This window comes from Manacus vitellinus, unplaced genomic scaffold (assembly GCF_001715985.3).
Source record: "Manacus vitellinus isolate BGI_N305 unplaced genomic scaffold, ASM171598v3 scaffold_3_pilon, whole genome shotgun sequence".
NCBI classification, from domain to species: Eukaryota; Metazoa; Chordata; class Aves; order Passeriformes; family Pipridae; genus Manacus; species Manacus vitellinus.
In genome coordinates this window covers 19,918,491-19,945,818 of record NW_021940535.1, presented here as the reverse complement: position 1 = coordinate 19,945,818, position 27,328 = coordinate 19,918,491, and the positions used below count along the sequence as shown (strand labels likewise).

The following is a 27,328-nucleotide window of genomic DNA, read 5'->3' as shown; positions in this document are numbered from 1 at the left end:
CATGTTACAGGCTGCATATAAGGTGAACTTTACCTGTAGTTAACCTATTGAAGGCTAGAATTCTGTCATGTAAAGGATACTGTATTTTAGGACAGTTTTCAAGGAAGAACTGAGTTGAGAAAGCAGTGAAAACATGCAATTTTGTGTAGCTACTTTAAACTCTTTATTGTGCGCGCTGCAATATGCACAGTATAATGATGTAATTGAAAACAGACTCTACAGTGTGGTTTCTTTGAACATGAGATATTAAAAGGTATTCTATGTGTTTTATTCTGTCAGTTTGAAAGATGTGCTATCAACTAAGTTTATCAATATCATCTCTCAAAATGCTATCAAGAAGATATTTGAGACTTGAAGAGATTATATAATGTGCGCAATTTAAGGTTGTAACCTGCGTAACTAAGGTTTTACAGCTAACAAAAGCAAATAAACCACTCAATTAAAATAAATATCAGCTTATAACAGGGAATGTTAGATTTGTTTAATTTCTATATTAGTGAAATTTTGCGTTTTAAATTGTTATGATTTTTATGATGCACAAATAATGTTGCCACAAGCTGGATTATGAAAGGGCAAAGTTGGTTGGTTTGGTTTTTTTTAGTATAAGATGAAAGAAGAGACAAAAGGAAAGTGTGCAACACTGAGTTTAATAGATTCTCTAAATCTGAATACAAGTAGCCTTTTCTGTTCCTTTTGTTCCTACGTTTCTGTGACAAAAGCTGATGTCATAACTTGTTGTTACATATTAATCACTGATAAAAGTATAACATGAGTGATTAAACAAGCAACATCACATTCTGTTTAAATTACTTAACAGTATGAGAAATGGTCTCTGCATATAGAGAAGTCCAAAGGCAAGAGTTGTAGTAGTAGAATATGGTAGTCCTGTCCTGCCTGCCCTTAGTGAATATATACATTCCCTGGTCCTCATTTACCTCTCTGTAAAACTGTTTTTCATAATGGCTTACGCATAATACTTACCCCAAACAAAATACGTTTGAATGGACTTCCCAATGTCTGTCTTTTCAACTATGTAATTATTGTGTCATTAAGGTGTAGTCCAGTTGATAAAAGTAGTTTCTGTTTCCTGAACATTTACTAGATGCTATTAAACATTTACTTAAAGTACACTGTAAGTGACTGTACTAGATGCAATTTAGTGTTCACATAATTTTGCATGAATATGTTATATATGCATATTTTGAAGTCTGCTTCAGTATTTTTCTCATAAAGAGACAGCAAAATATTTCACATTTGATTCCTGTTTGCATTAAGGTTGGCGTTATGTCTTTCTAGGAGACATGTCCAGAAATGAGTATTACCATGCCAGCAAGATGAAAAGTGCTTTTGATTAAAATTAAAATCTCTGTCAGATACCCTGCTTGGGTATGACATGAAAGAAAGGAACACTGAGCACATTTGTAACTTAAATATACCATATTTTTGTTTTTGTTTCCTACAGGAACACAAACTCCAGACCTGCCATAGATCACCAGCTCCCAATTGGTAAAAAAATCCTAAATTCAATACAGTGCTGACAATATTCGCACCGTGGAATTTCAGTGGCTACTTGGAGTCACATTGTATTTCTAATACTGTAAATTTTCTCCAAGTTTAAACATATGGTTTTACACTCTGCCATATTGGATATAAAATATAACTCATAAATCTTAGGGAAGGGTAGAAAATTGGTATTTGTATTAAAGTACCTTAAAATTCACTTAAGTGTGATTCTATGATAGGAATACATCGATAGTGGAGTGCTGGGTTTGTGAATCACACCAAATGGGAGCCAACAGATCCACAGCACGTCTGGACTGTAGTTCAGGTATGTTTAAAGTTACAAATGTGCTGAATTCCTTCCACTTCACTTTGCTTAATTGGGACATTCACCATCTAATATTTTGTTTCTCTTGGTGGCATTTTAAAAATGTTTTTGAAATGTCATAGAATTTTTCAAAATATCTAACCAGTATGTTTTAGAAACTGTTTATTTGCATGGTTAATTTTAGCAGTGATAGGGAGCTAATATACTTGTTCTAAATAGATGGTTTTTTCCTATGGCATGTATTGAATTGTTTGAATTTTTAACATTTTTTAAAAATATATGTGCAATATTGGTTGCTTTGGAAAATTGACAGTTCTTCAGGGAAAAACTGTGGTAATTCCACATTATAGCTCAACTATAACAGTAAAGTATTTTATCCTGAGAGAATGAGACTTTAAATTTCATATTTAACTGTAAAGGAAACTCTTTCTTTCCTTTTTGCAGAATGCAGTAGTTTCATTCAAAGAATTATGTGGCCTCTCCCCTGTAGCAAATCTTATGCAGTGCATTTTGGCAGTGTCTATGCACTTGGTTGGGCCTGATAATACACCCTTGGTAGTACTGAATCTCAGCGATCAGTATCCGACCATGGAGCTCCAAGGGATTGTTCCAGAGGTCTTGAAAAAGATTGTAACAGCATATGAAATGGTGAGTAGTTCTTTGTCTTATATGCTATTTGAAAGACTTTTTAAAAATATATCTAATATACAGTACCATGCCTGTTTCGAAAAGCGATTTTAACCTGTGACTTCCTATTTCATGTTTCATTACGAGTACTTGAAAGTTATTCCCACAGATGTACAGCAACTGATAGATATACAGACTAAACCAGAGAGATTAATATACTGCATGCAAACCCGTGTTTGTATACTTCAGAAAGCAAAGTGGTTATAATCAAGAGGATTTACCATGAAGAGGATGTATTAATTTCCAGTTTTGCAGTAACTAAAAACCTATTGTGTATCTATAAAGATCTTACATTAATTTGCTAACTTTACATTTTCCACTTTGTGGACCTTGATTTATACTGGCTTTGACTCCACATGGAATAAAAAAATGTCAGGCACTGCTTTTAGGTATTGTACTTTTATAAGCACCTCAAAGTGTAAAATGCTACACGTGCATTTTTATTTTCCTCTTCTGTCTCTTACAGATCTCATTTGATTAGGCATTTTTCCATGTGTAAGCAAGCTGTAATGTTAACTTCAGCCCTTATACTTCAAGGGCTGAAGTATAATTGTGTCTTTAGAGACTAGAAATTAAACATGTTGCAAGAAGGGAGGAAGGAAGAACTAATTCATTGATAAATACTGATTTACATCAACCTTGCATTAATTTGAAATGTGGAAAAAAGATTCAGATGAGTATGATTTGAAATGTCCTCCTTACTTCCACTGAAGTAATCCGGCACACAGTAATTGATTATTTATTTATTTATTTAATGTTTTCTTTCATTTGATATATCATCTGATAATAAATAAATGTTTCTAGGATAATTTTACATTAATTTTGTGCACTAAAATGAGAAACCGCACCTGGCAGGCCCAAGTCACTTGCCATTTAAAGAACAAAAATAGAGGAAAAGAAACCAATAGCCCAGTTTCATATACATCTTATAAACTGTTTTTAAAAGAAAAAGTAGCTTTAGAATTGTGCTATACCAAAGTCCAAAAAGCACTCATTAATGATTAGCAATTTAGGCAGAGTTTATATAGTTCAGTGATGCTGTAAATACAACAGAATTTGATTGGAATGGTAGCACAGTTACAAGGAGATAGTGGTATATCCTCTTGGTGGTGGCTTACAGGGTATCACTATAATTAGGGTGCAAACAAGCTCAATTGTTGGGATTGCACCTGTAACATAGAAGTAAAGAAGTTCTGTCTTCTTGACCAAAATGTCTCTACCTGCAGTTAGTTCTTATGTGGTGATACTGATTGTTAGTTATTAAGCTATTCCAGGTACTTAAATCTTATTCTAAGTCTGGAATAAATTTTTTGTTTGAGTGTCACTTAGAGGTGACTTGTGACTCCAGAAATCTTTACAATTTGAGTTTGGTTTGCCCTTTGTCTCTCACATTTCCCCCCCCAACCCACTCCCCATCTGACAGGCTATACAAAATTTGAATATTTGTGTACTTCAGAAATCTATACTTTACTTTCATATGCAAGAGTATTAAAATATTTATTTAGTGGCAAAAGTGTTTCCATCCTCTCTTCCCTAAAAGATAAAGACTCAATTTCAAACAAAGAGTATGATAGTGCTTCTAGCTCTAAATGATATTGAAGATAAGTAAATTCAAGATAATTTAAATAAAATAAAACTTGAATTAATGAGATGCATTTTAATTTGTGAAATTTGGGTCTTGCCAGTACTCAGTTCAGTTTGACAAAAGATTTTAAGCAATTAAAATCTATCAGATATATGGTGAAATGAAGTCAGTTCTGAAACAGTGGGAGACATCTGTATCATACTTTCCTCAAATTGAGGAGAAGAGTTGTGAAGCTATTTAGTTCATATATTGGTATTTCCTATAGTGGCAGATGTTTAGAGTCTGATATTATCATAGATCACAGGGGAGTTGTATGGTTTTGGTGTAAATTCATATAATGAGCCCTCAAAATGACACATTTTACCTCAATTGTTTGTTTTGGCTTGGGGATATTTTTGTCATGATTAATTAGTACGTGGGTGTAAAATCCTGCTTAATAATGAGTATCGTTATCCAGAATTGAGAAAGGATAGATGTACTGTTGAAGTAAGGATTACCTACTTGTCTTATTTTCTGCTGGCTTAGGCCTCAGGTTAGGTCAAAATTGTGTAACTATGTACTTCCAGCATGTCAAACCCTGTATGAAATAGTGTTGATAACAAAGCTGGTGTTAAATGTTTATTAAACAAACCTTGATTAGTACCATAAATACATAGACTGTCATTATCTTGTGTACCCTCTCAATGTAATGGCACATGTAATGAATGGCATTCTCAATGTGTGGATGTTTCAGGTTCATGATGTTTTCAGCTAATTCTTATTTTTAACTAATACTCTCATTTTTATGAACTGATAATAAACATAGAAAGCAATATTCAGCCGAGATTTTAGTTATTCAGAGTTTGTTTACATTGGGAGTGCTTAAAGGACTCATTGTTGGTCTGTAAAGTGAGAAAGGATGCAAGACCTTTACAGTGGGACAATCAGTCTACACTGAAATAATTACAAACGAGTGAAATACTGCAGGTGCACATGGAAAGGAGAGAGTATCTTCAGTGTAGCACAGGTACATATATTTTTTAAAGAAACAATGAACCAAATAATGAAAAGTTAGTATATCACTGCGTACTTGGTGTTTTTATCTTTAAACAACACATAGTGCTTTCTTAAATTGTCTACGTGCACTGCTGTATTAGGAGGAGCTGTAAGTGATCAAAGCTAGTACTATTCATGGGTTAAAACCTTTTACTTTTATGCATGTTACAGGAACTGGGGTGTCTTTTCAGGATAATGAAATCCAAATATAACAAGGAGTTTTTTAGAAAGGCAGAAGTTTAAGCTGTGTATTCTTCTTTAGCTTCTCCGTGCTCCTGAATATTTTTCACCCTACCATCTTTTCACTTTTTAACAATGTTTTATTTTTCCCTCTTGTTCATGAACTTCAGCTTCCTTTATGTGATACTTCAGCATGCACTCTGTTGGTGTCATCACACCCATCACTGATCAGTGCTGCAGACTGAAGCTTGGAGTTAAGGCAAGTGCCTCTTCCACACCATTGCATGTTTTTTTTTAATATCTTATAACCTTTAAGATAAACAGTAAGTAGGCCTTAAGAAGTTATGCTATGGCAAGAGAAAACAAAATTATCTTGCCCTAAGTCTGCAGCATTATTCAGTGATGAGTATAATAGCACTGGCAAGATATGCTAGAAGAGCATACAAATGAAACCAGACTGTCTCTCTCTCTCTACCCTTAGTGGAGGATGAAGTGCCCCGTCTGATTTTCTGAACTTTGGAAGCAGGCATTTACTTCTAAGAGAAAAACTAACACGAAACAGGCAGATAACTATACCTATGTGCAAAAGATAATGCTGCTACAATAATTAGGATTAAATTTTATTAAATCCTAATTAGATAATGCTGCTAGTTCAATTTTTTTTTCTTTCCAGTTTCTGGGGGTGGTGGTGTGGTTTTGGTTTTGGTTTTGTTTTGTTTTTTTTTTTTTTTTGTCTGCAGGCTGCAGTATAGGAGGTCTGTATTTGATTTAAATGGAATCAAGTAAGATGAATAGGTTTTGTATACATACCTTAGGGATGGACTTGAGAACAGGTCTGTGTTTATTGGTGATAGGGGTTGTGAGATAATGAAAATGGGAGGTATTAAAACAGTGAAGTTGTTAAGTTGGAAAACACCATATGATTGGTGATTAGTAGCTCTGTAGTAAGCTTAAATCCAGCTGCCTTATTGTTGCCTCATTTCACCTACTGACTCAATACAACAGACTGCATATGCAATCATGTCGAAGTTAACTTCATGTTATGGAGTTTGAAATTTTGGCAATGACATAAACTAAATATGATAGTCTATATTTGGAACTTGAATGTGTCTGTTCCATAGGGAAGTAGATAGTTTGACATTGCACCTTGTGGAGTTATGGACTTGACAGATACTGGTAGGGCTTATTAAAAGACTAGCTAAAAGGGGCTGAGTGTCAAGGTTTTGGTAAAATGTTAATAGTTTTCTCATACTTCAGCTGCTTCACAAAAGTTCAGCTACTGCTCAAAATCTTAATTTTTTTTACCTTGATATTAATATAGATTAATTGGGTGGAGCACTTCTTTATCAGGTGTATTGGATTGAAGCTCATAATTCTGAAGGAAGCATTGCCTCTTTCCCAGGATCTGAGTCACTAGCAGATCAGTTTAGATTTATGCCTAGCTCATAAAATCTGTATTAGTTACCTTGTTGTTGATTTATGTCCTTGGTTATGGTTACTTTGCAAAAAGTTAAGAAGGATTACAGTTGTTATGCTGTGGTTACAGATTTGTATCTGGAGAAAACAAGTAGCTCAAGACTTTTCTACTTTTCTACTTCATCTTAGCCTACTAATGTGCCAGAGTTACTTGGTTGAGAAGCCTTTATTCCACAAACTGCCCTTTAAGTTTGCAAACTTCTGGGGTAACCAAAAAAATACTGGATCTAGTGCTGGTAATTATCAGTTTATCTCCTAAATCTTGAGTGAGTGAATAGGTTACTTCAACTCTATTTGTTCTAAATACTTTAACTTTCTTTTGATCTAAATAGTCAGTTTCTGACTCAATCAGAGGAGGCTGAGTTCAATGTGGTCACCAATCTCTTGTATTAGAAGTCAATCTTTGGATCTCATTTGATTTTAAATTACATGATAGCATCTGACCACTGTCTGCTTTGTGCACTTGAAGAAAATCCAGATTTTTTCCATCTGGTACTTTTTCTGAGGAATACTTGACTGGCATAGGCCACAATAGCTGTGTTCTGTTTTCCAGTTGGTTCAGAATGTTCTTGAACATCAGAATGTTCTTCTTGAACCCGTGTCTTCTGCAGTCAAGCTCCATGGGTATTCCCTGTTACAGTTTAACTCTTAGCATTATCTGGCTTATAAAGAAAATAATGTAGGCTTTGCATAGAAGATTGAAAAACTATTATTCCTTGCTTTTACACTTAAGAGCATAACTGCTCTTAGAAACAGTCTTTAAAAAATCTGCATAAAAATAAATACCCTTGTTAGATAAGAGAAGTAGTCAAAAGAACAGACATCAGACACTCTAAAGATACCACACGGGGAGCTTGAAATAAATATGTACCACTTATCAAAAAAGACTTGAGGAGGACAAAAAGGAGGAGGTTTTCGTGAAAAAAAGAAGGCATCTTCCAAAAAGCTGAAGTCATGTGCAAATAGGGAAGACAAGATAGATATTTAACCCTGCCATGTTAAATAAGAAGTATAAGAAAGCTGAAGAATTTCAGTGAAGAATTTCAAGAATAACCTGCACAGACTTAGAAATAACATAACTTCTTTTCTGAATATACCAGAACCAGGAAGCCTGTCAAAGAGTAAGATCACTAGTTCATCAACATGTAAAAGAAAGCCCCAGCTAAAGAGATAAAGCCACAACACTAAATTAGTTTTTGCATTTACCTGTGGAGATTAAATTTTCATATGAAATGCTTCTTTGTGAGGGACTCATTGGAGAATTCGTCTTTAACTGAAATTCTGGTAGAAGATATTACACAGGAAAGGCAAAATGACTGAGAAAATAATATACCAGAAAGATATTCAGTCAAGAGGTCTGAAAGATCTCAAGAGTTATGTATCAAAAGTGCTAATCGTGTGTATCCTCTCACTTGCAACTGACTATCAAAATTGTTAGTGTGGTGCCAGTGTTTTAAGAGATTTCCAGGGAAGATGACAAAATTACAGATCAGACAGGCTGACATCTGTACTGTGAAAATGGGTAGAAACTGTTTTGAAGAAGAAAATTAGAGGAAACATGGAGAAACGTGTCATGTTGGGGAAGAGTCAATACAGCTTTTATAAAAAGGCTCATTAATCCCTTGGAGTTCTTTGAAGTCAAGAAGCATGTAGACCCAGATCAGTCTGGTTGGATTTTCCAAAACATTTGACAAAGTCCCTTTTCAAAGGGTCATATTGAAATGAAGATACCGTTAAATTTTTAGCCTTTTAAAATTCTTAGATCTTCTCTGATAGCTGAAGTGAATGTTGAACTTAACCTGATGTTCCAGCAGGAAAAGAACTGTTAAAGACAGTTGCTTGTGTTAATTTTTGCATGAGGGCATGTTTTTCCAGTAAGCAAATTAGAGATCGTAGGTATAGCTCCAACAACTTTGATCTAGCTAAAGTAACCAAGTACTCTTGAAGATGTATGAATCAATGATGCCTCCAGATTTGCAAAGATCATCAAGATGTGAGATGTGGCTGCTTAGACTTTCAACAACTTTCTCAGTCTTAGTGGTAGATTGTTATAATGTGTTAAAACAGTAAGTTTCAGAGTTGACAATATAAATGCAGCATTTCAGTTGCGATTACACACACTGTCTCACTATTTCCATCACTGCCTCTGGCTTTCTACAGTATTCTTGCTTTCATTATCAAGTCTCTGCAGAGTAGAACTGTCTTTATTTAGGTAATAAATGGATACAGTTCAGTGGTGAAGAGATCTAAGGGAAAACATACATCATTCATTACAATTTAATATTGCAAATAGCCCAGGTAGTGGTTTTTACATGTTTAATAAATTATAATAATTGTAGATCCTGTTTTTTGAGATGAATCGAAACATTTACTGATTGTGTAGTTGTTTGTCTGTCACAAAAACTGATGGAAAAATAAGTATTGATGGAAAATATAGTGAATAGCTTGGGCAGTTTCTTCAGAAAGAATTATGCTGCTTATTATCAGTTTTTATTTTCCTGTTTTATAACAGAACAGTCGTGAATGTTGTAATTATGCTTCCAAAAACAGAACTGCAGATGATAACTTCAGCTTATGCTGGGCTTTTCAGTCCACAAGGGCAGAAGCAAACGTCTAATTTTGGATTCTCAGACTCCAGTGCCAAATGTTGTAAAGTATGAGCTGTTTTGCATTGATTAAAAAGCTCTGATAATGACAACTTGATGCTTCTGTGAAGTCAAGATTTCTGCATTTTTTGTTCAGAGCATGAACAGGGAAGCTTTTTGTATCCTCTCGCTAATCCCATTATGTCTAATGGCTGACTCACAGTATTCATAAGAGCATAAAATAGTACGGCTACTTAGGAAGAGGAGTTCATGTAGCTTACTGTCCTGTTTCTAGTGTAGTCCAATGGAATGTTTATGGAAGAGCTTAAAAATAGGTCAGATGCATAGCAACTTCTCTTAAATGTATTCCATATTTCCAATAGTGGTTCTCTTTTTCTTTCTCAATAAATTCCAAATCTTCTGTTTGTCTTTCTGACTCACATCTCTGTGAAAACATTTGTGCTACTGACGGTTTTAGTTTCAGACATAACATTACTTACTAATTTTTTCACACAGATGATAGATTTTTCTTCTTATACAGATACAAGATATTTTTCTTTCATATATATGTGCTTCTTTATTGTCCACTTTTTGTATAGTTTTTCATTCTGTCAGCTTTAGCTTAAAAAATTACAAAAATAATTTTGATACAACAACCAGAGTATCAGGAAAGCGAAGAGAAATTACTATTGGATTTAAGAGTTTATTGTCATTGGGTACATAGTTTAGAAGAGAACTGCTGATTATTATATTTACTCTGTCTTAAACCTAGTCTTTCTCATATACTTTACTCAAGAGGAATTAAGAAAGAATAGAAGATTTTTTAATGGATAACTTGTGGACTGTTTTTTCCTTTGAAAAATTTTCTTGAACTGTGGGAAATCTAATTCATTTTGGGATACTGCAGAATTAAGAACAGATTATGTCATATTTTTTCTTGGGCCTACAAGAATTAGTTTTGGTAAGGGAATTTCATCCCTTATGCTCCTGTACTGTATTATGGCATAATCTCAGCGTGCTTCTTTCTGAAGACAAAAAACCCTTTTCCATGTATGTGTTTCCTAGAATGTAAAACATTTCAAAAAGAGGTGAGAGGGAAAAGGAAGGGTGAGAAAGTTAAGCCATGAGTCTATTCCTGTGTTTTTCCTACTTATGGAGATATACTGCCACTGTCAGTTAGGTACAGCATTACATTTATATCGTAATATGCCAGTGAGTTCAGGAAGCATAATGGAAATTTCATCTGCATTTTTTTTGTAAGAGGACAGTGGTTTAAAGTCTAATTATATCATAATATATGATATAATATAAAGTCTAATTATATCATAATATATGTTAAGATTGAGGGAGGTGATCCTTCTGCCCTGTTCAACACTGGTGAGGTCACATCTGCAGTGCTGTGTCCAGTGCCAAGTTCCCCAGTACAGTGGAAACATGGACATGCACAGAAGAGTCAAACAAAGGGTCACTAAGGTGATGGAGCATCTCTTCTAGGCTGGAAGAGCTGGGACTGTTCAGTCTGGAGAAGAGAAGGCTGAGGTGGATCTCATCAGTGTGTATAAATGCCTGAAGAGGGGTTGCTGAGAGGGCAGAGACAGGCTATTTTCAGTGGTGCCCAGTGACAGGAGGAGAGGCATGAAGTTAAAAACAGCACTCTCTGTGAGAAAATCAGGAAACACTTTTTGACTGTAAGAGTGGCTGAGCATGGGAACAAGTTGCCCATAGAGGTTGTGGAGATACTCAAGAGCCTTTTGGACATGGTCCTGAGCAGCCAACCATGCTAGATTGCCCTGCATGAGATGGGGGGTTTGGACCAGATGACCTCTTGAGGTCCCTTCTAACCTCAATGACTCTGTTTCTTTGCTAAATTTATTTCCTTGCTTAGTTGAAGACATAATTTCTGATTTAGACAATATATTTACGAAAAACCTTACTACTTTGAAGGAAATTTAGTTTGATGTGAAGAGTACTCAGTGTGTACAGAAAGCAGTCATTTCTTACCTTGGCGCTTTGGACTGTACTTGGATAGTAGAAAGATCAGTTGTTTATAGAGCAGATTTTAACTTTTTGTGCAAATCTATAGCTGATTTTTATCTATAATGAAGTTATTATTGATTGTTTTCTTGAGCCAGAAAGCTCAGTTCTTTTGACTGGTGATGTCAACTTAACTATTGTCAACTAAATCCTTATTTGGATTATATGTCAACTAAAATCCTTATTTATGTCAACTTATTATATGTCAACTAAAATCCTTATTTACACAGAATCATTGAGGTTGGAAGGCACCTCTGGAGATCATCTAATTCAACCCCCTTGCTCAAAGAAGGATCTGATAGAACAGGTTGCCCAAGACCATGTTGAGTTGGCTGTTGAATATCACTGAGGATGGAGACTCCACAATCTCTCTGGGAAGCTTCTTCCAGTGTTTGACCACTCAGAATTCCTCCTGAACCTTCTCTGCTCCAGGCTGAACAGTCCCAGCCCTCTCAACTTCTCCTAATATAAATGCTCCAGTTCTTTAACTCTTTTTGTGGCATTGTGCTGGACAGTAAGTCCATATCTTTTTTGTACTGGAAAGCCACAGATTGGAATGAATGGTTCCAGATGTGGCCTCACAAGAGGGAGACTGGGAGAAGTCAGCATGGGTTTACCGAGGGGAATTCAGGCTTAGCTAACCGCTAGTATTCTTCAATGAGGTGGCTGCTTTGACGGAGGAGAGGAAAGCAGTGAATGTTTTTTACTTATTAGAAGTCCACTTCTCTTGTTTATGGTGGTCCTGGTTAAAAGTTGGATGTTTCAGAATGCTTTGTGTGCTGTCCACACTGTTGGAACAATTGAAGTTATGAGGTTTAATATGAGTTTACAATCTGATTTTACAGTAATTTCTTATTTGCTATAACACCATTCTTCTCCAGTGGAAAATAAAAGGCAGCACATGTAGTTTAAAACAACTCTTTATGCAGCTGCAGAGCAAGCTTACCACGGCAGTTGTCACTGAAAGGACTAAGAATAGTTCTTTGGCTTGTTCCAGTGCCACAACAAAGATGCCTTCTGGTGCATTGACACTGAATACTGGACTGCTTGGATACAGTTTATACATATATTCAATTGTATGTTGGATTGAACTGACCATATTTTGTTTGAGTTTTCAGTACTTATAATGGTTCTTCAGGTCAAAGTGTTTATATGCCATCCCCACCAGAATTCCTTTCCTTGCTGTTATTACTTGGGGCAATAGTAGAAAACTCTGTGCCACACATACTTTTGAAGTGGTGCAGATGCTATTAGCAGCTTATGTATTAGCAGTTTGGGATGCCCTATATTTGATTTCCTTTTTTTGAGAAGTGCTATTTGCTGTTGGTAGGTACCGTTTGTATTATCCTGGACTTAATGAAATGTCTGGACAATGCAAATTACATTTTTCTTACTACTTTTAAGAGCTCCATTTTGGCCTCTGAATACTAAACTGTTTTCAGAAATGTTGTAGTTTGTGGTTTCAGAAATCTAATATGCTGAGATTTGGGTGAAAGTAGAACATGAGCGCCATTTTAATGAAGATTTGGTTTATACCTACTGTAAGTATAGTTTCAGTTTTGCTCTTGGAATGTGGGCCTCACAGTATTGGCAACACATATTCACAGATTTCGAGACGTAAATGTGTGGTGTGCTTTACTTGCTAAAAATAACATTCATCCTTGATGTTGCAATTCTGTCAGTTGAAGGTATTTTCTCTCTCTGAGTTTCATCAGCCAGACACAGTTTATCATTGGCTGGTTTTTCCATTTTAAAATGCAGCTGATGTCTCTGTTGGTGTGCTATCAACTAGTTCCACATGTAGAAGAATGAATAAATCCTGGGAGTTTTGGAAGATTTCTTTCTCAAACTCTGTAGTCTTTGTTAAATATAGTATTCAAAATATTTAGTGTTAAGTTCAGTCTACATATTTTCCCTGAGTTGGAGGCATAAACAGGATGGTTTATATTCTACCAGAAGACTTGTCTTTGTAAGCCTAGTAGGAATTGATCTTCATTGTTCAAATTTAGCTCAAATTGAATGAATGGTCTCAAATATATGCATGTATACATATGTGTGAGCACTTACATACATGCATAGATCTACACAGTGTTAGTTCATAGCATTTATCTCTTTTGTAAAACAGTAAAACAGACTTAAACTTTGAAACATAAAAAAATTATTCTAAGGGTAGTCTAGACATGTATCTATTTTTAATTTTCTGTAACTGTCTTAATGACAGTTCTATTTTGCTGAGAAGGGGGATATATTTTTTTCAGTATATGACTTTTTAATTTGGTTTTTGAAGACAGTGTCATGTAAGTGGTGAATGGTACTGGTAACAGTACAGTTACATCAGTCTGAAGCAAAAATTGTGATTTCTAACCATCATCTTTTTAAGACAGGAACACTATATACTAATACAGATCTCCAGTCCTCCCTGAGAGCTCTGGACTAATCACTTAGTGTTTATTTCTAAAACCTCTTAATAATAATTTATTTGGTTTTTACATCTCTCTTGACATTTGTCTTTTTGTTAGAACTTATGGCAGTTTTTCTGATAACTAGGTAAAATGCTTGCATGATTTAACAAATAGAGTTTGAAGAATAGATCAAACTGTCAGCCTGGCCTCTGAAAAAATGTGGTGACTTCAAGTCTCATAAAACAGACCATTCTGCATTTCCCATTTTCCATTGACCAGAAAAAAAAAAGGATGTAGTCTGGTATGTAATGGGTACCAGGCAAGTTCTGTGATCATACCAAGATTGGGGTGTGGTGGTGGGGTGGGAATTGAAGGGGGAATTGAAGCAATTCCAGAAAGTGTTACAAATTCTGTATTTCAAATATATTTTTGGATATTTTGAATCTTTACTTCCAGAAAAAAAGCATTGTAGGTTAGAAATGGGAATTAGTATTGCGAAAGACTTGCTAGAAAGTATAGCTTACTAAACTTCATATAATATCTGTTCTTTTCTTAGAACGGGCATGGGTAATTTGCAATACATTTTTGATGGTCAGTTGGTAACTGCTTGTTCCCTATTATGTTTGTTTGCATTTCTCTTTCTGGTTTTGTCACTGATAATATTCTTAAAGTTGGCTGTGTTTAGCAAATACCTGGTTATTGACTGGCTTGTTCAATATAGACTAGTGTAGTATATAGCAGGTTCTACCTTGTCTTTCCCCTCAATTTCCACAACTCATTTGCCTTGAGAATTCCATGTCTTTGCTGCAGACACACTGTTTTGCACACTGAAGCTGCTGCTTACTCATCATTTTCTGTTTCGCTTTTATATCAAGCATACACATACCTACCAGTATCATTTGGATTAGGCTAATTTTCTGTTTAAATATAGCCATTTATACTCAGTTGTTCCATATGCTGTGTCTTCCAAAAGTCTTTCAGTCTCTGTTAATATCTACAAGAGTGTTTTCATGATGTCATAATTTTGGCCTGAACACCAGAAAGGATTCATATGTTCAAACACTCCGTAAGAATAATTTAACAAATAGCTGAATACATACTAAAAGGTGACTGCCTGGTGAAGAGCAATGTAAGAATAAAATTATAATGAACTAATACTATTACTTTATTAATCAAGCATGACTAGAAGGTGCATCTGTTCATGCACACAGCATACTGTTCCATTATTTTCTTAGTGAAGGACATAAGAAAATTGGGGTGTTCCATAATATTGATCAAATGGTAGTGGCAGGCAGCCCCTGAATTGACTGCTAGCTCAGTCAATTTTGCTCTGCAGTGCTACTAATCTTAAATACAGCTTTGTATGTATTTTAGAGACCTGAGATAAAGAAAGTAACTGTTACTGATCCTGGTAATATAAAAAATGGATATTAGAATAATTTGTCACATAAATGCAGTGACATTTTTCTTCCAAAGTTGAAAAGCGGGCATTGCTTTTGATCTGAGAGTATTTAGCAGCTTTCCGTACAGAAACTGGGAAATATGAAATGGGCATGTTACTATAAATCATTCTTCAATGTTAGCCTTGCTGTGATGAAAGAGCACTAATACAGCGATTAGTTTCATTTCCTTTCATCTGCAGAACTAGTGCAACTTTATTGCTTTGTCAATACAGAAAGTAAACAAAAAGCAGTAATGTAAGAATTTTTATTCGTTTTAGAATTCTCTTATTTCTGAAAATCAGGGCAGTGTCTCAGAGTAAGTTTTCTAATCAGCTGAAACTTGTTCTCCACTGCTTCTGGATTATCTGATGTACATGTAGAGTGTATTGTATGAAGGAAGCAGAGCAGATAGATGTGTTCTGTGTCTGGAATAGGACCTAACTGAGATGACTTAGAAATTACATTATTATACATATGGGGTCAGGAACAAACAGGAATGTTGCAATATTTCTTACAGTTCCTATAGAACAAATACTTGAACAGGCAGCACTATTGGTCTCTCTTTTTTATGAACTCCAGTCAAAAGGGTGCTTGGATTAAAGGACTCTAGTCCTTATTATTGCCTGAGAAAACTGAGAGCCATATATGCTCTGTATTTCATTTTTCAAGGGAATTTTCAATGCAGCAAAAAATTGCTTTACAGCTTCCTTTCAGCTAGTTAGCAAGATATTGTCAGTTACTGGAAGTATATTTGTGATTGACATCAGCTGTGTTTTAGTTCTCTTGATTTAAGTTCATTGCAGAAGCAGATGTGCTACATGACATACACATTGAAACGGGTAAAATCCTTGCCTTTCAAGCAAATTTATAGTGACCTTATTTCAATTTCTGAATACTGTTTTAAAGACTGAATGGTAATGAAACACAGTGAAATAGGGCTTTCTCCTTGACCAATCAGAAATAGTCCATTGCAGCGCTCCCTATGTGGGTGAAATATAGTATTCTCTTATTTAAGTTGTCTTCAATTTGTTACACTTAAATAGTAATCAGCATAATTCTGTTATAGGTAGTTTTTGCTTGAGTGAACATTGATATTTATATTAAAAGAACAATCCAGTTAAAAATGGGTAAGATAAAGTTTTTCACTTGCAGCTTAGCAACCTGATCAAATTATTCTTATTTCATTTATTATAATTTACATTTATTTAAAAAAAAACCGAACTCCATCAACTTACAAACTATAAATCAGACTAAATAGATACTTTGAATTTAAATGCAGATTAAGCAGGATGTGAAGATGAAATTAAATTATCCAGTATGATGACCTCCACATACTCCAAAGTTGCTTATTTACATGCTGTTTATATTTAGAATAAACCAAAAATTTCAGGGTTTGCATCATTTTCTTTATTGGTTTAAACTGAAATAATAGAAACAGAACTAGAATTATTTTTAAATGCTTTGTCATTTGTTAAAACCAGATTTTTGTGTAGCTGACAATTATAGAAGTCTGTAGAGTAGTTGGTCTGTGCAGGTGTTTTTCCTCCTCACTTGCTTGCACACATATCATGATCAAAAATCTGAGGCTCACTTGCCTGCTTCTCAAAATTGATTTATGCCTCGCTTAGAGGAATGTTCAGACAAACAGCCTCAGTGACATTCAGCTGGAGGAGGGTCCTCTAATATGTGTGAGGAAGGGCTGCCATAATAGTCACGCCCCTTACAGCAATTTTTCTCTGTGGAAGAGTGTTAGAGAACTTTGGTTTTCTTTTTTTCCCTATAACATGGAATGTTCCTGCTCATAACAGCAAATCGTGGTCTCCTAAGAAAAGTAAGTTCCACAGGAACACCCACATAAGTAACATGTCAAATTTTAGTCGTTGTTTTAGTGGTGAGAAAATTGTCTGCTTGAGTAGATACCAGGGGTGTCAGTGGGTAAAGTGCAGCAAAGTTGTTACTTTTCAGTATATACCCTAGGGCTGAAAAGTCTGCACAGTTCCATCCTAATTATTGTGCCTTCAGCTGAGCTTCCCTGATAGGATTTTTGTTTAGAAAGATCAGGTAAAGGAATAATTTATTTTTCCTACCCTCCAGTACCAGCCTCAGATGATTTGTTTTCCTCCATAGAGTGTTGTCTCATACATATGTACAGGTCAAGCCACAAAAAGGGAAAATGTGGAAAATCTGGAAAAGCAGTGGAATGATCCCTAGGAAAAAGCAAGCAGTGGGTGGTGAGTGGTCATCGTCCTGAATGTTGGAGTGAAGAAGAGGAAACTTGCATCCGAGTTATCTCACCCAAGCCACCAAAAGTGAATTACCTGGTTGTATCATTTCCACTTGCTCTGATAGACAATGAATTATGGGGTAAATGTTTTGCTTCAGTGTTCACAGATCCCAGCCCCAAATCATCATATGTTTTATGTCTTCATGCTACATTTAGGACGCTTCTCTACCTTGTCATGACCACGAAAATGAGTGTATTCATTATGTTAATGGTAAATATATTATTGATTTGAGTTTAATTTTAAGCATCTTTTACAGATTAAAAATTTTCAGTAAAAATTTAATTTTACTGATATTCCTGTATATTTTAATTTATTTTCTCTGCAGATGATTCACACCATCAGAACTCTAGTTGAAAATACAGATAGCTTATATGAGAGGATAGTACAGTGTCAGAAAGCGGGTAAGTACAAGCTACTTTTTAAAAATATTCAGAACTTACTGCATTTTTCTTTATTTCCCAAAACTTTTGAGTTTATTTATTCAACTGTAGCAAAAAAAAAACCCCAAACCCACCAAAACTCAACAATCAAACAACAAAAAACCACACAAAAAAAGAGATTGTTGTAATTTAGGCATATGCAGTAAGAGTGAAAAGGACTTTTCAAACCATAGAAATCAAGGATCCATAGAATTACAGCTTGACTTTGGAAATCACGAGCATTTCATATATGGACAGTAGCTTGTCAATATAGTCATTTCCACAAATGCAAATGTAGGATTACAGGAAAGAGAGCGACCTGTCTAATGGGAGTTATTTATCTAAAATACTGTGGTGGTTTTGGCTGAGATAGAGTTAATTTTGTACCTAGTACCTGCTATGGGGCTTAGTTTTGGATTTGTGCTTAAAACAGGGCTGATAATATTGAGATGTTTTTGTTATTGCTGAGCAGTGCTTACAAAGAATGAATTCCTTGTTTTGCTTTGCTTGCATGTGTAGCTTTTGCTTTACCAGTTAAACTGTCTTTATCTCAAGTCATGAGTTTTCTCACTTTGACTCTTCCAATTCTCTCCCCCATCCTACCCAGTGGGAGTAAGCAAGTGTGTGGCACTTAGTTGCTGCCTGAGGTTAAACTGCAACAATACCAAACACAAAATATGTGATGCTGTCATAAAACTGTTGTCTGGTAGACTTGTGTGCTTCTTAAATCATCTCCCATTTATGTGGTGATGGTGTGCCATATTTTTTTAGCATCACCAGTATCTCAAGCAGTTTAGATCCTTGGTTAGAGGTAAGGCAAAAGGTAATTGCCCATTTTTTGTATTTTAGAATTGCTGCTCTTCAGAAAAGATTGCTTTCTCCTAGCTTGTATGGATTCCAGTAAACTTCCATATATCTGATTTTCTTGCGTCTTACCACGTTATTTTACACGAAGGACAGCTGGGTCCAAGAATCCTTTGTTTATGAATGCTAAAGACGTAAAGCCCATGCTAAATAGTGGAGATTTTGAACTCATTTAAATGAGAACCCTCTAGCATGGTACATAAGCCTAAGTATGGATTATGTAATAGATCCTGCTATTTAGGGCAGCTTTAGCCCTGCAGGGTCAAGGCATTTTTAAGATGAATGAGCTGAACTGGATTACCTTTTAATATCAATGGTTTTTGAAGATTGTCTTATGACTGATTGGTCTCATGATTTCAGTAGATGCTGCTCTATCTAATTACAAATAAAAGATTATACATTTTCCTGTGTAGTTTCTTGATAAGGAAAAAGCAAAATCATGCCCTTGTTTGGGCTTTTTCGTTCTATGGCTCAAAGAGTCAAAAAGTTGCTAAAATAAGAAGAAATACACAAGCTACCAATAAGCAGTAAATTTTTGTTGTCATGGATAGGCTTATATGAGAGTTTGTTGAATAGGCAAAGAAGACTCACTCTATTAAACTGTTTTCTGTCATTAAGTTTAATAATAAGACTTCTGGCCTTATAAAATTCAGAACTAATTTTAAAATAATTGCACTATTATTTTTTAGTTAGGTTGATGGCCTGTTGAATGAGCAAAAATACAGTTATTGAGATGGTTTTCAGAATTAATTCAGAATTAATGTTCTCTTAAGAGCATTAACTGTAAACATTTCTCCTTATTTTGATTCTTTAAACCATATTAAAAAGTTACCTATTTTCTTCATATCAGCACATTAATTTCAGCTCAGCACATTAAGTTCTTAATTAGTTATTGAAAGCATTTTAGATACATAAATAATGAAAAAAACACAAACAAATAATAGCATAATAGTGGTTTGGTTCCCACTGTACTTTTCTTCTTCACAGAACTAAGAAAAAAATTCACATAACTTCAAGATGACTGCAGGGCCATTTGTTTTGTTGCTATTAAACCAGTTAAAGATCCTGTAAGAAAATATAACCTAGGTGCTAAAGGGAGTTTGAAGATAATCCAGTTCATTCCTTTAATCTCTTAAAAACAGAAAATGCTCCTGTATCTTTGCTAGAGTAAAGAATTTGAATGTCTAGGTCACCTTACCCCATTCATAGCCTCCTTTGTACCCAACTCACATCAATCTTCAACTCCTCTTTTGAATCTTCCATTGCAGTCTTTTACTTTATAATTCAAATACTGCCTGTGCTCATCACTGGTTAAAAGAGAACCACATCTTAGGAATCAATTTTCATGCTTAGCAGTGGAAGCTCGAAAGGACATGTGATATTCCAACTACTCATTAAATGATGGGAGGCAAATAATGAGCAAACACAGTTTGCTGGTGGCAATTATTGAATGTAATCAAATGTAGATATGACTCTGAAACAGTACAGGAAGATCTTTGAGCAACCTGGTCTACTGAAAGGTGTTCCTGCCCATGGCAGAGGGTTTGGATCTAGATGATCCTTCCAACCCCAAACCATTCTATGATTCTATGATCTTGTAAAATATAACATCGGTAAGGGTAAATTAATGAGTTAGGGGAAAAGGTTGCCTTGACAATACTTGCAGGGAATGGTCTCTTGAGTTTTCTGTTTTAATTCAGAAAATGAAGTTATTGTATCCAGTTCTAGCAATGTCAATTTATGGCTAAAGTGATGCATAAATATGCATTTCAGCATATGTGGGCTGGTAATTCAGATTCATTAAAAACATACGTATTTTTTTTCCATGTGGTTTTAGAGGCATAACCATCCCTAGTCATCTGTGCTGCCAGAACTCTTGTTCAGATTCTTATTTTCTGGGATCTTGGCTACACTATCCTTTTTCTACATTTGACCATTACAGTTTTGCTTTATGCACGTCATTTTCCTGGCTGTTGTTTTGATGATGTCTGTCCCTAGATGAATTTTGATATTTTTTTCTCATTGTGCGTCAAGACTGAGCTGCTTTTGCTTCTCTTGTGTTTGCTCATTTGGTAGCAAGAGTTTCCACTGCCTGATAGATTGTCAGCCATCGTCATGCTTTCTATCATGTTGTCCCACGGGCTCACTGTAAACATCCACCAGGCTACTTCCTTTGAATTTGTTTTTAAAATTATCCCACAAATATAGCTAGATTGACACATGTCCTCCTACCACCTTAACCAAAATAGTTTTCATTGCTGCCGTGTACTCCCTACTCTTTCTTTATCCATCTGTTCCCTTTCTTCCTCATACTTTGATTCTGAGTTGTTGGAGCAGGGACTGTCTTATTTATCCCATCTGTACAGTGACTGACTTTAATGATGCAAGTAGTGAAAGACCTAAAATGAGTACATTTTCTAATATGCACTCAAAGCAGTCCTTCAGCAGTGTCAGAAACAGGATACAGTTTCAAGAAGGGAAATATTTAGCCATTCTGGATGCTGTTGAAGATAAACACAGTACACATTATTTGTTGGGAAAAGTTACATCTGGGCTGCATGCAGAAAAATATTAGGATGATGGCCATACCAAAATACTGCAAATACTTCTGGTAGTTGAAAATTAAAGGAATAAAATCAATTTTGTTCAAGTAGCTGTAACTCTTATTTCCCCACCATTACTGCTTAAGCTTTGCAGCAAAATGACACTTATGGAGCTCTTGAGCTGTTTCTTTTACTATTTGTTCCTGCTACTTGCTGTCTAAATTAGGTTTTGACTCAGGGTCCATCAAAACAAAGCATGTAAGAAAAAGTAAAAGTCTGTGTTATAACAGATTACGTAATCCCTCAAAAGAAATTGATATAATTAAATATTGAGGAGCACTTTTGACTGGGTATATAGACATGCAATTGAGTTTTTATTTAAATGGTGAAAGGCAATGACTAGGTTCCCAATATTTCTGCAGTTATACCTGACTTGAAAGAGAATTTGCAGTGTTTATGGTCTGAGTACTGTGGAGTTTACACAAATTCAGCAGAACTTGCTAATCCACGTCCTGCCTCTCATCAGCAAGTCTTGGCTTTTGATTAGAAGCCACTGCATTTAAACTATCATTTCATTAATAGGGAGTGAAGGAATGCTGCTTTATCCGTTATCGTTGGACTTCATGACTGAGAATATTTAATCTGTTTGACTGCATCAGTAGGATGTGCTGATCATCAAGTTACGTCTTAGAATTGGATCCATTACTGTATTTTTCATGAGGTTCACTGTCAAAAGTAAGACAGCTACAGTATTTACCACCATCACGTAAACTCCAACATCACCTGCTATAACTAAAACGGCACTTTGAGGCCCTTCTCAGCCAGCCTGCATGCTTCTGAAATACCTTGTCTTCCTCATTTTCTTCGTGTCTCCATTTTTTTCTAAGCCAGTTATCAAATTGTCTTAGCTTCTTTTTCCATATTTGTCACAACATCATTTTCAATGTTTATTATAAGCAGAATAGGCTTTCTGTGATAGCTAAGGAAATAAAGAGCATGTTCAAGGCAGTCCTTCATTTATGTCTCTTAACTTTCCTTCTGTATTCAGTCATCATTTTTTTCTTTCCTTTTTGCTCTGTCTGCTCCATTTTTTCTGTATTTTTTCTTTCTGTTTGTCTTTCCTCCTCAAACAACTCCACTAAGCCCCTTCAGGTACAGCTCCACAGCAGCTTAGAAAAGGGTACCAAATTTCTCAGGTGCGGAAGGTAGTAGTAAAGAAAGAAATTAGATTCCTGTGGAAGTGAAAGAGATTCATTACTATTGTCAGTGAAACAACATGGGCTCAGCCAGATCTGAACACTGGAGAAATTATAATGTGCCATAAATCAATGTCTTGATTAAATCTGCTTTCTAACATGAAATAAAATCAGAAAAGTTTCCATAAAATTTCACTGGTCTCTCTTGAGGATCAAGGCTGATAAATAAAAGATGGGAACAGCAGTCTGTAGGAAAAAAATCCTCTCCCTTGTACCTCTGTGTTTATGCCCATTATTGACAGTCTTAGTTCATTCTAATAAATGTGATGGCTTAACTTCACCCACATTTAGAAATACAATCTGTCTTCACAGAAAAATGTCCTTGTGGAATAAAATTTTCTGTACATTGGGGGTGGAATACTATGTGTCAGTTTTCCAGAACAACTGTTTTAATATGTGAAGATCTGGTTTTATGTGTTGCTGTTTTGTACAGAATGTTAGTGTGGGTTTTATTTGTTTTCTCAGTTGATGCTATTTTTGTTTACTTTGTTTTTGAGAGGGTTAATATTATATAGGATTGTCTTGAAAGTGTTCGAGGAAGGTGGAGCTGGTTACTTAACTCTCGGAAGTAACAAAGTTGTAATTAAATAGAGACCAGATCTTACAGGTGTCCTCTTTTTATCTTCATACCAGAATAAGCTTGGTGCTACAACTACTTTGAATCTCTTCTGAAAATGGTTCATAAAGAAGTTGGTGAACATCTTATGTCCTAAGTGGTTCTCCAGCATTAAAGAAAGTGTCTTATATTGAAAACTGAATTACTGTGATTGAATATGACTGGATGAGTCTGGATTGAAAGACTAAATACTAATTTTGTCCTTGCAGAGAGGATGGTGTTCAGCAGGCTGTGATGCCATTGTCGATTGGGATGTTGGGATAAGAAGTTTATCTCAAATATACAATTTGTCTTTGCCCCTTATAAAGAATAACAGGGTATCAGGCACCAAAACATTTTTTTAACCACCTAAGTAGGGGCAGTACATAGATGTCTGTGTCTGGGGAACATTTCCACTTACTACAGAGATAGTGCACATTGCCTAAGAAGTTGAAATAATTAAAAACCACCAAACAACTAATTAAGTTAATGTATTCTTTTGTCAAGTATTAATCTAAATATGTTGAATGCAAATAGTTTGTACCTTGAGCTTCTTGAAGCTGAAGAACAACACACTTAAAATCCACAAAGAAATTACAATTCTCTAGTTATGACATAACATATTTTGAGTGACTTCGGTGGAAAGTAGGTGCTTGGAAGTATTTCAAGATCTAATCCTTGTTACTGTTAAGATTCAGTTTTTGCAGTTAGCAGTGATTCTTAGATAATACAGAGGTACTCTAAACATTAATTTATTAAGATTCACTCTAATTCTTTGCATGAAGAGTGTTCTGTAAGCAAAATGTGGGAGAATTTCTAAGTACACTGAGTTCAGTTGCTTCTCTAACATGATTTATTTGATTTATTGGTCATGTGATCTAGTAGCGAGACTTCTTTCCCAATCACTTTTTCTGATAAACTTTGTTTTAAAAGGAAGTTGTTTATGAGGCTGAAATACCTGAGTGTTTAAGGAGTATAATCTGAACGAAAAATATTAGAAAAATATATTTAAAAATTAAGCCTTAGGTTTCAAAGATGGGGTCAAGAGCAGCAGTTGTCTAAACAAATTACATATTTATATATGTTTAAGTACTTCACATATAAATATTAATATTTATATGTGGAAAATAATACAACTTAAATTCTTTTCTAGAACTTTCTTTTCCTATATTACCATTTAACTTACACAGTGTAGAAAGAAATATTTTAATGTGTGAAGCACTTGGATGTTTTTTCTTGTAAAGAACAATCTGTGTATACACATTATTCACAGAATCTTTGTAAGTATTTGAGGTGAGTTTACATAGTAATTGACCTGCAAGATGGGGTAACCTTATCAAGAGCTGTATGGTATTTTCCTTTCATTTAAAAATATTTAATATTTATTTAATTTTTATTACTTTTAAAAAGAGTAATAAATATTTAATTTGCTTTTAAATTAAGGTGCTCTACCAAGAGTGAAATAAAATATATTTGTCTTGACTGCAGTTCAGTGCTTCATACTTGGAGTATTACCAGTGTGTATCTCATATAGATATAGTTAAATTTTGTTTGCTACTCATTTCATATTAGGCCTACTCAGTGAATACATTTGTTGCCAAAGTTTTACTGTTGTGCTATTTCATTGATAAAGTTCTTTATTAAGAGAAAAATCCTATACCAGGAGGAGCCCACCTGCTGTGTAGTCATGTCTCAGCTAGGTTGTAAATCATGCTCTTGGCAAGAAAGCTTTCATCAAAGAAAATAAATGAGCATGTCAAGTAGAGATTTGGCTTTAAAAATACAGTCCAGCAAGTGTTGTGCTGGCTGTTTTGCTAAGAAAAAATAGTTTTCCTTGAAAAACTAGTATCTCTATTCTCAGTTAAAGAAAAGGCGTGAATTTTTTTCTTATAAACTGGGATTGTATGCCAGGGTTTTGTGATAGTAACTCTTGCAAAAGCAAACAAATCTCAGAGTTCCAACAGCCTGAACTCCTACAGTACACACATGCACTTCAATTTTCCATGTTTCAGTTTCTTTTCACATCTTGATTTTAATAAACGTGTAATTATCATCAGAGCGTTCCAACAAAGATACATATATTATATAGCAAAAAAGCAAAAACATAAATACATGCAGCTCCGTGCCTTAAGACCACTTTCCTTTTTAATATATCTTTCTTAATTACTTTAAAAATAGCAGAATCACTTATGTTGCTGTATATGTCACATTTTAATCAGTATCTTAAGTGTAGGACTTCGGAGCTATAGTGAAATCCCAGTAATGGGAGGAATTGCTAACCAGCTTTCAACAGGTGTCATTTCTAGTTAGTAATTAAGGATAGTGAATTTCCTATGAAGTAATTTCATTTTAAGGAAATCAAAAAGCTGTTTGTTCAAGCTAAATACGGTTGAAGATGAGTAACTTTTAGTAGTATCTACAATGTTGGTTTTGAGATACATCACCAAGTAATACTTTTTTTTATGAAGATACAGTATTGGCACTCCAACAATAGGCAGGGCAGGAACAGAAATACATCTTCTTTATTCCAGCATTTCAAGCATCGGCAAAACAATAACACACATATTATAGGCTTATATGCATGCTGTAAGTTATGAAAGATTTTGTATCTGCTGAACATATTTGTGATGAATAAGATATTAAGAATCCGGGACATTAAACAAAGCTGAAGTTATAATCTGGAAGTTTGACAAGTGATTGCTCAGAATTGTTGTCAGCCTGTCAAGACTGTGGTATTGGCTTGTATGTTTTATTTAGGAAATAAATTTTTGTTATTAAAGTATTTCATAGCAATAAGACACCTTACTTTCTATACTGTCATGTAGTCCTTGTTTAGTTTATAGACATAAATGTTCTATCAGAATATGTTAAGCATAAATTAATGCAGGTTTGAGATCTGCAATGTAATACTATTTAGAGATGTCATCATGCAGCTGTCTGAGGATATGCAGGACTGGAAAGTCCTGAAGTCTGCTTCCCAGTACAGTTTTTGGAAATTGATCATGTCAAGGTGTATCTTAAAATGAATATGAGTTTTTGATTTGAGTAATTTTCTCCTTTTATAGGCTGCTTACAGAACCACTTCTATAATGGTTATAAATTATACATATATTCCAATTTTGCTGAGGGACATTCATCCTAATATTTTCCTTTAGCTGAAACAATCCTTTCATGTCCAAAGTCTTACCTGACTGATGCGTATCTAGAGAGCAATTGCTCCTCTTCTGGTTTTCTTTTTGCTAGACTAGCCAAGCAAATTTTTATTAGTCTCCTCACATGATGTAGGGTTGCTACGCATTGAACAGCTTTATGGTACTTCTCTTTTCCTCATGCTGTTTGAAGTTATTGAAAATGGGAGAAAAGAATAGTTTGTAAAATTTCAGAAGAGCATCTTGAATGCTAAGGTATTCCCAGGGGGATGAAGAAGTGTTAAAGCCACCTAATGCATTCCAGGATTAGGGGAGAGGGAGAAGCTGAGACACTCATGAAATTCAGACTAGCCAGCATTCACTGGGAACTACAAGGGAGAAAGATATGCTGTGAAATATCTGGTTGTGGTTAGGAAAATTTGTTGGCAGTATTTTTTTCAGTTTAAAACCCTACTGTTGAATCATGCTGTTGCCGTTTTGTTACCTGTATTACAGTGTATTTACATGACTTTATAGTCAGGGTGAACGTGTCAGTGAAGAGCTGGTCTTTTTAATGTGGAAGACTTGAATGAGTCTTTATTTTGCAAATTGTATGGCTTCCATTCTACCTTGCCTTTACTTATGGTGGAGTAGCGGTGACCAGACTTCTGAATGCAGCTTATGCCAACTTAGTGCCCCCAACTCGGAAGGCAATCAAATGATGATGTTTGAAACCTCATCACACTGTCACAAGCAGTAGAGTTACCACAGTCAAACCAATTCAAGAAGGCTCACTTCAATTCCAGAAAAAGTGGTGGAATAAATTCTCTTGGAAACCATTTGCTAACATATGCAGAACAGGAAGATGGTTGAGAAGGGTCAGCATGGATTTACAAAGGGCAAATGAGACCTAACCAACTTGACAGCATTCTATAATGATGTGACTGGCTTGGTGGAAAAGGGAAGAGCAGTGGATGATTTTTA

General features: G+C 35.1%; 1 protein-coding gene across 1 annotated transcript in view; it reads left to right on the top strand.

Annotated features, from left to right (window-relative positions):
- Positions 1-27,328, top strand: part of PLCL2 (phospholipase C like 2) — a 97,558-nt gene that overhangs the window by 55,729 nt on the left and 14,501 nt on the right. Inside the window, exons 3-4 of the mRNA XM_008920424.3 lie at positions 2,273-2,476; positions 17,865-17,940. Coding sequence (XP_008918672.2) covers positions 2,273-2,476; positions 17,865-17,940 — 280 coding nt within the window. The remainder of the gene's footprint in view (positions 1-2,272; positions 2,477-17,864; positions 17,941-27,328) is intronic.